A 13,435-nucleotide genomic window follows, 5' to 3' on the forward strand; every position below is an offset into this window, starting at 1 on the left:
GTACTGCAGTGCCATTGAAGGCCGCGGTCTTGTGCTTGTCGACTGTTCAGATACCGTAGAGCAAGCAGTCACCAGCAACGCGTTGCGCTTCAAGAACCAGGCTACACTCCCGCAGTTCTTCCGCTCCAATAAATGACAATTTTTGTCCGAGAAAATGTATCAATACTGAACTGTAGGGTTGTAACAGCTCAGCGTTAGCTCGTGACTCCGTCGGCAGGAGTGTTCTAATGTAAGGTTTTTTTTTCTTTACTTTCTATATCGAATTTTTGCTATATTTAACTATTCTACAATCCTCGCGCTGTTCGATATAAGCCGGCTTTACTACAATTTGTTTCAAATCCAAACCAAACCAAATTTACTAGAGATGCAAACGAAACAGAAAAACAACTGACTGATCAACTAATTTCGTTCGCTGTTCGAGCACTACGAACAGAATTTACGAAATCACCTGCCACAAATGTGTAGTACTGCCTAATTTGCGATAACGAGTTTATAAGTGGCTTGTTTGTGTTCCGCCACTGTAGTGTGGGGCGATGTCCTTCATTCTAGCTGCCGCCGCTAATTGCAATCTTGCTTAATTCGAACGATTTAATGGTCCCCTTCGAGTTCGAGTTAACGAGCTTTTACTGTATTTCACAGCTTGAAAGCTATCTCTGCAAGCTAAGCATCAAAATACACGGTCGTCAGAGGTATACGTGCACATGTCACTGTTTGCTTACGTATTACCTACACACAAAAAATATGGCGAATTCAGAGAGTCTAGAATAGAGACCCTACCCGCCAAGGGACCCCCCCTTATCGCCATCCTTTAGTTATCTGGGGAAAATTTTCATTTCTCTGGAGCAACTCCTAAACCGGCTTCGCTGTTCAGCTTCCGTGGCATAGGGGTAGATCCTCGGTTTCTCACGCCAACAGCCTGCGTCCAAGCCCTAGCCGTTCTCATTTTTGTTGTAAGACGCAAGAAATTTCTCTTCGTCAGCCTGTTATCTTCAGTCAAATATACACTTTCTTGGCAAAATTTAGGTTGTTTTGGTATCATTTATGTCGGTTTAGCCTACCAACACGTTTATTTAGTTGTTCGATTTGCCTCATCAAACGCAAAAAAAAGAGGCGAATGTAGGGTGCGAATATAGGCCGCCGGGCACGAGCGACTAATTCGGCCAAGGAGAACCGCAACATTATCCCCTCATAAAGCATTAAGAGAGGAAAATAAAGCTTTGGTTTTAAAATAAAATTCGGCGTGCGCTCTGTGCCGATTGTTCACCAGCGAAGTTGTAACGCACCGCTAGTGTTTACTATGGTTGGTTAAGGCTCTTTTTGTGCCCGTTCCTGCTTGCAACATCGCTGATCGTTATGTACCTGCTCCTTGGGAGTATGATTCCGGCATGTCCCTGAGTTTTAAAAGGGTGCTGCTACACTGTTTGCAACTTTTTTTTCTAAAGTCCTGAACACTTTCAGAAAGCAGTCAACAAACACAACCAATACTTAAAATAGGGGTTCACAAAGTACCTCAGCCATTAATTACCCCTCTATGCGCATCAGGTAACTTCAAACTTGCCGAAAAGGTTTTCTCTCTTTCCCGAGTCTTGGCGTTCTTTGAGCGCTTGAATACCGTCATTACAGCAATGTGGCGGCTATCGGCCGCTCCCTGTTTGTTGAAGAAACAAATGCAATCGGTAGCCACTTTAGAAAAAAAGCTACAAAGCAATGCAGAATCTGAAGACGAATATTTATGCTATGACGAGAAAAATCACGCAATGCCGTTCCGTGCTGTTGATAACTGTAGCTTCGACGATGCTTCTAGAGGCGGAAGAAACAGTGAAAGGGTTTATCCGAAAGCTTGTAGAGTCCCTTTAAACTACTGTGGAGGGGTGTGGCATTGCGAATTTGACATTTCTCCCGCAAACCCCCTTCCTACCTGAACGCCTTGGCATCTGTATCTATGCTCACACAGCAGCTCGTTGCGCGCTCGCGGGTCCCGTAAAGAGATATACCCAGCCCCCCTATCTTACCCGGCCGTGCAACAATTTTCACCGAGGTTTTGCCACCAATGCCTACTAGTTCGCGCGTTCACAATACCGGCTGCTTTTCCTTTCTCATAAAAGCTTCGCTTTAAACGGCAGCACCGCTGGAGAGATAATTTATGGGTAAAGTGACCGTGAATAAGTTAACTTCAGTGTCAACAAGCGACAGGAGGCGGAGGAGACACTACGCGCATTTGTCGCCACCATTCTTCATCAGAACCAACTAAACCACGTCGTTCCTCGAACACACCTTGTCCCGTACCCGTAATCTCTTCCTATCCTTATCCATCGCAAGGCTTAAGCAGAGAGTTGCTGTAATTCGGCGTTTCAAACAATAAAACCAAAGTGCTGCTTTCGGAATTGTGTTAACTGTCCATCCCACTTTTTGTACGCCATAATGGCTGTCGATGACCGTTTCTTAACAGCTACGGCTCCAGAAAAAAACACCAACTAAAATGCGACAGCTTTAATCGCTTGTGTTATATGTTGATTTTTCGCTACCCTAAAGTTATAAGCCGAGAGTAATTATTGTTGCCATTAAGCATACTGGTTTCTTGTTCGCACACAAGACTCAGAATTTTAGCGACTAGTGTGTTCTTCAACCCATTAGTTTTGTCGCGGTTCATTGTGCCAAACTAAAATCTACCTGCGCGTGGGTCAGTGGCAATATTCTGCTATGGACGTGCCAGGACAACGTCCAAGTAATCGCTAAAAACAGCATTGCGATTGTTGTTGAATATCAGACAAACTTTCGGGGAACGATAACCTATTTCTGCCTCCACTTACTCTACAAGTAATCGCTTTGTGCAAGGAAGCCTAAGAATATAAACCGGCTCTGCTTTGTGTTAGAAAATCCCTTTGTCCAGCAGTTAACAAAAATTACACACCTGAGGGGTCGATTGAGTCCCGCGATATGCCTCCGTTGACAATGGCAGCATTTACAATGGACCAAGCTCCTTCGACTGGGCTGTCTCTGTTTGTATAGTAATCAAGAAAAGCGTCAGTCATCAGGTTAACTGAATTGCATTCCTTGTGGCGACAGAGCTTGTTGTTTGCCTCCAGCAATACTTTCGATGATCCAACCACTTTCTTCACTGCATCCTGCACCATTTTCTTGTACGGTTGAAGGCTTTGGAGCATGCACTCATCTGAAAACAGGAATGAAAAAGTGTTGACACCCGAAATGCAAGAAAATGCAGGAAAGCTACACTATACAACGAGTTTTCATAGTACAGGCGTTATACAGGACAGGCGCTGACCTGTTCTCTCTTCAGCGACTGTCCTGAACCCGCTTTTGTAAGTTTTCTTTCGCGCGGTGCACTTTAGTCGAATAATATTCGGCCAATGAATTTTTCAGGAAAAGGCAGAACATGCTGTTGTACTAAAACATCGTGTCTTAATTTTATGACTTCTGAAAACGTCTAGATTATATTCTTTCACACAGGTAAGGCGTTTGTGGACTTGCCACCTACGGCATGCTCAAAACTAACAAATCCTGGAGTTCCTAAAATTACTTATTTTACTTAAACAATCATGGTTCCCACTCTACGTACTACTTCAACCGATTCCTTCGTCACCTGTCGGAGCACACAACAAAATTAATGCTCTCTACTCCCCTGCACATCGCAATACACCTTTTAGCTCACGCTACGCACCTCCTACCACCACATCACTCACGACGCGCTTTTGTAGCACGAGCTCACCGCCCGTAGTGTGGGAAACCATATCTGTCTTGTGCACGTAGATGTTAGGCAGGTAAAAATGATTAGGGAGAGAATTATTGTAGAGCGGGGCCGTTAAAGAGATCTCCCCATTTCTCCCTCAGAAAAAACGGGTGGTCTGTACGTGAGGAAAACATCTAAGGGTTTGACTGTTTTGAGAAGTGGTGGTTGCCCATGGCCTTGGCCCCTTGCTGTCATCTGCGGCTGCCCCAGAAGATAATTCAGGCGTAGTACCAATAACTACCGTTCTTTGCCCCGTTGCCACTGTACCCACCCCGTCTGACACCAAGGAAACTCACTTTTGGGTTCTCCGAGTGAAAACATACACCGCGGTTATATTCCGCGTGCTCACTACAGGCACTGTTGTGCGGCCACTGTAACATGGTATTGCTGCTGTGGCTGTGGCATTCCTTGGCCTACCTCTTTCCTCGAAACGGTTCGGCCGTGATCTGCCGCTGCCAGCCGAAAACCCAGCACAATTCTGCAGATAACATTGAGATGAGGGCCGATGGCCGGAGTTTGCAAGTTTCCAAAGGATTCCCCACCCAAGGACAACTGGCATGCTCCTTGTCCACGGAGGCTTCTCCGCCCTAGATAAAGTTCCTTGAAGCACACAGATAACCTCCTACCCCTGAGCCGGCCTCAATAATTGAATAATTGAATAATACGCGAATCATAGCAGGCAAAACAGATGATAACGTCAGCCCTATGCTTTTTATGTCTCCTGTGCATGCTTATGATGGCGCACAGAGAACGCACTACCATGACATGTGTAGGGCGAATCAAGAATGTAGCATACGCACAGCATCCAAGTTTCACCATAAAATCGGTTACTTTAGCCGCGGAGGGCAAGGAGAGGACACTAAGGCACAATCGACAGCTGTCTCACTTTCGGCCAGCTTCGACTGAAAAGAGCTTTTTGTGGCCGCAAGCGGCGCAGACTTCGACCACGGAATCGAACATCGCCGAGAGGTTCATCGGAAGGTCTGTTTTTTTTTTTGCTTCGCCAGCGGTGCAGTGTGTCCTTACTGCCGTTTTTGTCTCATGGCCGTTGTGTACTGCTCTCAGTTTTTCCACATTCTGTCTGGTTTCTTGTTGTTTCAGAATAAAAGGGTGATTTACTGTTCCTGCATTTCGGCGTTGTTTCTTCGGGTCGGATAAGTCTGGTTACCTCTACACATGATGATTTCTTGAACATGTACTCTTCGTAACAGTTATTGAAATATTAAAGGCAAGCGCACGGATTGATAACGCCCCTTTTTATAACCAATAAGCAAAATATTGTTTTAACATGGTACTACCTGCAATAAAATTCATACTTTTTTTCTTGCAACTTCCTGTTCACTAAATACAGGGAAATATTAGTTAAATTCAGCAGGAACAAATAACGAACAGGCGCAACATTTTCAGACGTAGGGAATTCGGAAGTATCGGTCTTGACAGTTTAATACAGTAGCTTATGCTTATTTTATATAAATTGTTGAGGTTAGGTAACGACTAAATGTATATGTTTTAGAAACCGGGGCGCGGCTCTCGGGACGTAAGGAATTCTGTATTGGACTGATGGAGCTTCTATCTAACGATGATGCTAGTAGGAGGCAGCTACCAGTAACAACTTCATCTCGCTGTCTGGTATTTTCATAAACCTAAATCCATAGTTAAGCTTATATCGATAGTGTACTCCAAACACCTACATCGATAGTGAACGTAAAGTTGCGAGCAAATGGTTCTTAGCAGTTACCCAGCGCCCCCCGTGTTTCTAGTAGCCAACTGCAAAAACCTTTTGGTCAAAGTCGTGTAAGGTCGGGTTCAGACTGTTGCCGCCACTGTCTTAACAACTTTAAAGAATGACGTCCTTTCACGTCTCAGCCAACCGAACTGCGTGACACGCCGCTTTTTTACGTTCATAGATCACAATATGGCTTTTGCGTCGTTAGTCTGAACATAGCCTAAGCTGGTCGTTATGACCTCGGCGTATTTCATGCCCGTGCTAGCTGCGCCAGAGTAGACGGTACTTTATCCATCAATGCTTCGGGCGTCTATGGAAAATGCAATTTGCGGACTGATACCAGGGTAAATGGCTTCTTTAACAACGCCTGCACCATTGATTAAACGATCCTGTCTTGAACAAGGACATCTTCTATGTAGCATGAGTGTCGAATCGCTTGTCATTTCTTAGAGGAATTCAGGTACGGTTTTTTATGTGTATCTTATTAGTCTACGTGAGTAGTTTCCTTTCTTTCATGTTTTTCTGATCAATAGGCAGTTTTTTATGCGCTTCAGTGAAGACTTGCTTGTGGTACTTGTACAGTCGGGATCAATATGAAGGTTATCGCGGGAGCACCGACCGACCGCGACGACAGCGCCTTAGCGCGACACTTTATAGCATCAGCCACAACGAGATTATGCTAGGTTTGCTTCCCACATGGCTGTTCCAGGCAGTGAGCGCACTGCCGTCAAAAACGATAAAGGCCGCGTCGTTTCTTTTTTTCTTTATCCTTTTCTCTTGTCATCGACATACTTCACACTGATATGCAACATTCTCAGGGTAACTATGCCGGCATGCCGGGGCATTGTTATGTAAAATAATTGTAATTTGTTTCCGCAATGCCGCAATCCCGAGGTATCTTCGGTATTATCAGGTTGCCGAGGAACAAAACGCGGATACGTCACCCAAAATGTAATGGAGAAAAAACGGCGGCAGTCGGCCTTTACAGAAGGGGGTGAGCGAATTTTATGCAACAGCCAAGGGGTGAGGGAGGGCAGCATAATCTCATCTTCGCGAATGAATAAAAGTGCCACAGAACGGCGCTCTCGTCTTGCTTGCTCGGCGCTCTCGCGATAACCTTCAAATTGAGCCTGACTGTACATGCTGGTCCTAGGTCAACCCTGTTACATAATTTTCGTTTGGACGTCCGGGACGTAAGACCCTATTTTGCCTTTGCCAACGAAATCACATTCGCACCCGAGCAACCGCAATAACATTGTGTACCTTAAGGCTGCATAGGTGAGTCTAGGGGTACCTTAAAGTGTTCATGCCGATAAAGGGGGTCTTGGTTTACCTTCAGCGCTCGTGGGCCTGCAAGATGTCGTTCGCAACGCTTCCAACTTATTTTCGTTTCATACACACAATGCCGACAAGAGGACACATCAGGCGCCTTGACCGCGTTGAAATTGGTCGGATGGTTTCTCATATTTGTGCAGATAGTCGAGGGAATTTATCGCGTGGAATGTCTAGTGTCCCGGAAGCTGTTGTCGAGTCGTGTTATCACGGTCTTATCCTTCTGATCGTCTTTTATTGCCTTCGTTCTTTGTTTGAAGGAAGCAGCTCTATGGTGACTTGTAGCGCATGGCGATCTACTTTACAAGGTGTCGCGAAATCTCTATATATATAGCGAGGGCGCCTGCTCTTCGCAGCAAAAAGGGCCTTATGTCGATGCTCGGCGTCTTTAATGTCTGTGGGGCGTCGAAAAGAATCAAGGTAGGCAAAAAACAGAAGCCGCTTCTTCTAGTTATCTCTTTCAAGGCGTCTGCCCAGAATAGCCAGCGAGGTGAGGGCATGGGATGAGGTAAGGAGTTTGCGCGTCCTCAATTTGTTCTTGGCGCTTTTTTACGGTCACCTGCTGTCAGTGGTCACTGGTAGCAGTGCGGTCCCATCGCAGCCTTGTCACTCCCGTCATGGTAGTTGGCGGTCTGCTCTGAGTTCATCAACAGTGTATTCCATTGATCCTGGTGACGGCAACATTTGTTGAAAAACGCGAGGCACGGATGGGGGGACGTGGGTGATTCTTTAATGGGTTGATTCGACACCTATTTAATGAGGATGATAGTAGGCGGAAGCTGATAGTGGCTACTTGTTCCTTTCTAATATTTTCAACTCTGTAGGACCTTAGCTTAAATTCTTCATCACAGCGCTTTGCAAACAGACTAGCGCATTAAGTCAATTCTAAAACAAAAGTACCGTATATTCCGCACATGTGCACAGAACAAGTGAATACTCAAATATTATTAGAAAAGCTGACAAAAAATTATCAGTGCACTAAAAAATAAATTTTCTCGAATAATAGCAGCCGTTGCACGGAGCCATAGAATCGAATTCTCTTACAGACAGATGACATACCTTCTTCAATGTTGTGATCCAGCAAAATAGGATTTCCAAACCAATCTTTTATGTTTCCCTTTCTGTCGAACAAAACGTTGAGAAAACCGAGGTATTTCCCAAACCGGTAGTCCTGGACAATTAGGCAAAAAGACCCGCCTGAGCGGTTATGAATATATGGGTAAGGTCCTTCCACTATGCCTTCGTCTTCTTCCCTTGGAGGCTTACCTAGAAACGGTAAAATGATACGTAGCAAAAACATGTCTTTTAAGCCGTATGATCACATTAACAACAATTTCAATAAAAATCTTCATTGTTCTTAACCACCAATGCAGTTACTCGCTGATTGATTTTGCAATCTTTCCTCGCGGGTACAAAGAACATTAAAGTTCTTTGCACCCGCCAAGAAAGCTTGCGGAATCAATCGCGGCTGTTGCGACCTATGGTCTGACAACGCAGCGGAGCATTGGCAAAAGTAACTCTCCCCCTTCTCCACTCCGCAGGCACAATCAAGACATTACGGCGCAATATTGGCAACAGCCGTGTCACATCAGGGAGAAGCTTTGCGCCAATTCGAACTCTCTTGCATGCGTAATCATGCGAACGAGAATTAAAAGTTGAAGTTGGGTATCTCGGAGCACCGACACGCTAGAAGAATTCCTCCAACTGATAGTGTCTGGAAACACGACTGCCTGATACTTTTAAATACAAACAAACACACTTACTGCAGTCAACAACGAGTTAATGATTCAATTTTATTTAATTAGCGCTGCTGACAGCGATAATTATCATCTCACTTTATGTCGCCCTAGCCACCTAACTTATTTGCGTAGGTGGTGTTCGCGCCTCCCAGTGAGCCCCCCAATGGCTCATTTTACGAAAACCATAAAGCTTAATTTAAAAAATCTGGTAGAACACACGTCGGTTTAAAACGCATGTAGGTGCTCACTCTAACAAGTTTTGAGGTGAATTCTCAGTCATTCGCGCACACACTTTAGACTCCTTTACGTACGAACACATGCTGTCGCCCCGTCCGTTCGGTGTCTCTGACAAGGTCATTCCGTTTTCCCGCAATGTGCCGGTGTGGTTTGGCAGCGTAAAAATGCGGCCCCATAACTTGAGCGGAACGCGGAATTCCTAACCATAACGATAAATAATAAAGGCCCAACCAGAACGCCAGAATTCTGAAGGCCCCGTCCAAAAGCTATCCTTGGAGCGCAGTACTATCACAGCGCAGACGCCCTCAACCGGATGCTGTTGCAGAGGTCACCGAGAAGCCAGCCATCATGCGAGAAGAAACACTAAACGAGAAAAAAAATACACCTCGGGTGAAAATTGGCTGTTTTAATTTGCATTCACTCTACTAGTATTCATCGCTTTAAAAAATTTCGTGAAGGAGGTGGTTACTAACTCTTGTCTACCCCTTCTTCATTTACAATGTATAAGTAGCCATACTGTGTGCCATATAGCCAACCCTATATATCTTCATATACATTAAATAACGTCTCCAATCCTACCTTTCTCGCGGTAAAATAGTGGCGTCGTACAAATGAGCTTCTGGGGTATTTAACAACGCAAATTTTTCTTTCCTCCCAGTTTTGTGCATAGGTCTCTTACATCTCAACATTTGACAACTATCACAGAATGAAACAATCCACGCGAATTTGGCCTTCATTTTTTTGTGATAATTTGGATGGCATAGGGTGTGTACCACTTGTTACTGGCGCCTTGTATGGAAGGCAAGAATTCCTTAGAGGTGAAAAGAATCCGCTAACACATCTAAAAAACGAAAAGACACTTAGTGGTGAAGTGCAAGAAAATCAAAAAATATGATTCGCCCCTTCCTCCGCCACTCACCAATAATCAGGCGGAAAGGTGCGGCGGAGCACTGATTGATTTACGCTTGACAATAAACACACGCAACCATGAAGAAATCATTAGTCCTTGACTGTACTTTTACTGTCTTTTACAAAAAAATTGACGCCAATCCACGTTGTGAAGGTGGTTGAAAAGCAAAGCTTTAGACGACACCTACAAGAATTGCCCTCGCGGCTTCAGTTGAATTCACAAACATGCCTCTACAAAAGCGAAACCAGAGATTCTGCCAGCCGTTACCTGGAATTCGTGGGCACGGCGTTCTGAACGCAGGAACGTCGGCCACGGCCTGGCTATAGCGGCGGACGCCGCCTCTATAGCCCGGCCGTGCGTCTGCAGAAAACGGAGAGGAGCGTCTTTCGAAGGGTGAGACAGCGGAACCCAGCGTTCCTGATGGGCTAGCAAGGGGCTAAACCACCGCGCGACACAAGCGTAGACACCGAAACAATTCGGCGTGTGAGCTTAGGGATTCTCATTCGTACCGGTTTAAAACAATTAGTTTAGTAGGTTCGAGAATTGCGAGAAGGCTGAGGGATATTTTGTAATCGCTATTTATCAGACCACGTTGCTCCTTTTGCAGTTTGCAATACTTGTCGAAACACAACCGAATTGGTATTCACCAATTTATAACACGGCGTCCCATTCGCGGCAAGCAGTGCGCAAAAGGTAACGTTTCTCTAGCGGCCAGATGTCTGAATGTGCCCTCTACATTTTGCTTGGCCGCCCTGCAAACCAATCTTAAACTTATCTTTGCCGCCCGACCACTTAATTCAGTCAGGCCCGGGTTGCACAGGACGTGGTGTCGAACAAGTTATCAAGCCGTTCGAAGGAAGTGCGGACGGGATGGGAAGCACGCCAGCAAAGGCCAAAAACAACCGTCGCTAAAGCAGACGACAAAGCCGGGCCTCCAACTCGCACGCCGGTACAAGCATGGAGCTTCGCGCTGGGGAACGCTGGGTAATAGCGCTCTATCTCCGCGCCATCTACACTGTGCTCCGGGAGTGAAAACTGCCCTCCTCTTCCTCGTCAGCGTTCGGAGTTTTTTGTCCCGCACCCCACAAAGGAAATGTTGGCTGGTAGAGTAAGAAAGCATTGCTTTAAAACTTAATATACACGTCAACACACCATTTACGGTTGGAAGAAGGACCGAACAAACAGTTGTCTTCATTTATACATTTTCATTATGACAGCGACACGTTGAAATTGTGTTTCCCAGCGCCTTGACAGGTGATCACTGAACGTAAGAAACAATAAACAGCCGCCACATGGCTATGAAAATTAATGAAACGCAGTAAACCAGTTTTGCATGCCTTCAAAGCTTTCAGAAAAAAATGAAGAACAATTGCTAGTACTAGTTCAAAATTCGAACAAGAAATTGTACACTGAACTCTTTCCCTGTGTGGCAGGCTTCTGGAAGTGTACCCAATCACCAAGCCGCAGAACGGCAGTAAAAAGTAGCAGTACTTCTGGAATTCGTAAAAGAAAGTAGAAAATGAAAGAAATGGTTGTCCTGAAGCAACAGTTTTTCCCACATGCCACATAGTGGCGGGCCGATGGTAACAGAAGAGCGCCATGCTCTGCGGGAGGTATTGCTGCCCGTCGTCTCTGTTCCAGTAACGATGGGGCTTGACATGTGCAAAGAACCAAGTAGCGACGAGAATATGAGAAGAGATATTTGTATTGACTTTGTTTTTATGCTGTTGTACTGGTGGGGCCGGTGTGGTAGCTGCGCACATTATATTTTGTACAAAAACTTTGCAGATGGCGCCACTTGCTCAAGGCATATCAGGACGCATTTGTTGGTAAGAATGAAAATCGCCACGAAAGGCTCCAGGCTTAAACCGAAAAACGCCCAGAAGTTTACTTGGCCAGCAGCATGTTACGAGATTTGTGGGGCGCTTACGCGGCTGCTCAGTAGATAACCAAGCATGTCAATTCAACAAAACCATCTTTATATTTTATAGAGCAGAGTATTTCTTCTGCTTTTAGTTTGCTGTGAAAGTAAAATTGAGTGGCGGTTTGACTTAACAATTATATTGCTATTTCAACTTTTCTTCTTATGTTGCCCCAAATAACCCCTTTATTAAACATGTCTTGGTTCCTGTCCAGCGCCACAATGATCGCGGCCTTCTTTTATGTATTGGTTACAAGCTAATTCATAAAACAAACGTCATTCATGTTATCCATTTTGCTCGAAGATAATAAAGTTCCAGTTACCTAATTTCTTAGAGAGACACCTCTACAGAAAAAATGCAAGAAAGAATTTGTGCTTTTAAACAGATTATCACGGAGCTGTAGGCATAACTGGAAACACCAAAAACGTCGTCGCATCTTAAAAGAATGATAGGTTGCATAAGGGTACGCTCTGGCAAATTTTGAAATGGCCCTTTCACCCGGGGAGTAGTTTCAATTCTTTTTTAAAAAAAATTGACTTCAATCCACGCTGTGAAGGTAGGTGGAAAGGAAAGCATTAAACGAGATCCTCAACATTTGCTCACCTCCGTGGCTTTACAAACAGCGAAACCAGAGATTCTCCCAGCCGTTACCTGTGATTCGTGGTGGCGGCTTCCCGAATGCAAGAGCGTCGGCCACGGCCGGGCTAGAGCGGTTGACGCCGCCGCTGTAGCCCGGCCGTACATCGGAAGAAAACGAAGGGGACCGTCTTTTGAAGGGTGAGACATCGGATCCTAGCCATCCTGATGGGCTAGCTAGGGCCCACCCCACCGCGCTACACAAGCGCAGACACCAAAACAATACGGCATGTGAGCTTAATTATTGCCATTTATACCGATTTAAACTAGCTAGTTTAGTAAGTTTTAGAATCGCGAAAAAGCCGAGGAAACTTTTATAATCGCTATTTATTAGATCCAGTTGCTCCTTTCGCCGTTTGTAATACTGGTTAAAACACAAGCGAATTGGTATTTACCAGTTTATGAAACAGAGTCCCATTCGTGGCAGCAGTGCGCAAAAGGTAGCGTTTCTCTAGCGGCGAGATGTCTGTATGTGGTCTATATATTTTGTTTTCCCGCTCTGGGAACCAAGCCTCAACATATCTTTGCTGCACGACCACTTACTTCCGTCGGGTCCGGGTTACAGAGGATGTGCTTTCGAAGATGTTTATCAAGCAGTGTGAAGAAAGCGCGGAAAGGACGCGACGCACGCAAGTACAGACCAAAAACAACCGTCGCTTAAGCAGACGACAAAGCCGTGCCGTCAATGCATCCGCCTGTGGGAGCATGCAGCTGCGCGCGGGGAACGATGGGTAATGATGATGATGATTATGATTGCTTTTGGTATCCCCTTTGTAACCGAGGGATGACGTGTCATCTTACCGAAAAGACTAATATATCTATGTTTTATGCTCTTCGTTTAATACTAGCGCTGCTCTTTGGGCAAGCACAAAAACTAAATACGCACGAAATAGTTATTCTTTCTGTTTCCGGAGGTAGCTGTCGTAGGCAATATTTCCCTCTCTGCTTTTCGACGAGTAGCATTGTAATCTTTTTTTTCATCGTCTCGACAGCCTTGAAGTTAACTCCCTTTGCGCTACCCTTAAAACCTGGGGCTTCTGGAAGCGGAATATTTCCCTCATGTATATTCGGACGGATACCCTCGCATTCCAATATGCGCCTCATAGTTTCTTTTTTTTTTCCCCGCAGACCACGCATACCCTATCATTTTGTGAATACTTCCCCACAAAGCTCTTGTTCACAAGC

General features: G+C 45.2%; 1 protein-coding gene across 1 annotated transcript in view; it reads right to left on the reverse strand.

The window, feature by feature from the left end:
* LOC144139926 (protein 5NUC-like) overlaps positions 1–13,435 on the reverse strand; it is an 81,683-nt gene that overhangs the window by 22,491 nt on the left and 45,757 nt on the right. The window contains exons 5-6 of the mRNA XM_077672151.1: positions 7,866–8,072; positions 2,912–3,172 (exon numbers count right to left, since the gene is read on the reverse strand). Of these exons, the coding sequence (XP_077528277.1) occupies positions 2,912–3,172; positions 7,866–8,072 (468 nt within the window). The remainder of the gene's footprint in view (positions 1–2,911; positions 3,173–7,865; positions 8,073–13,435) is intronic.

This window comes from Haemaphysalis longicornis, unplaced genomic scaffold (genome assembly GCF_048455015.1).
Source record: "Haemaphysalis longicornis isolate Haplotype H1 unplaced genomic scaffold, Haemaphysalis longicornis Haplotype H1 scaffold_5, whole genome shotgun sequence".
Lineage (NCBI taxonomy): Eukaryota > Metazoa > Arthropoda > Arachnida > Ixodida > Ixodidae > Haemaphysalis > Haemaphysalis longicornis.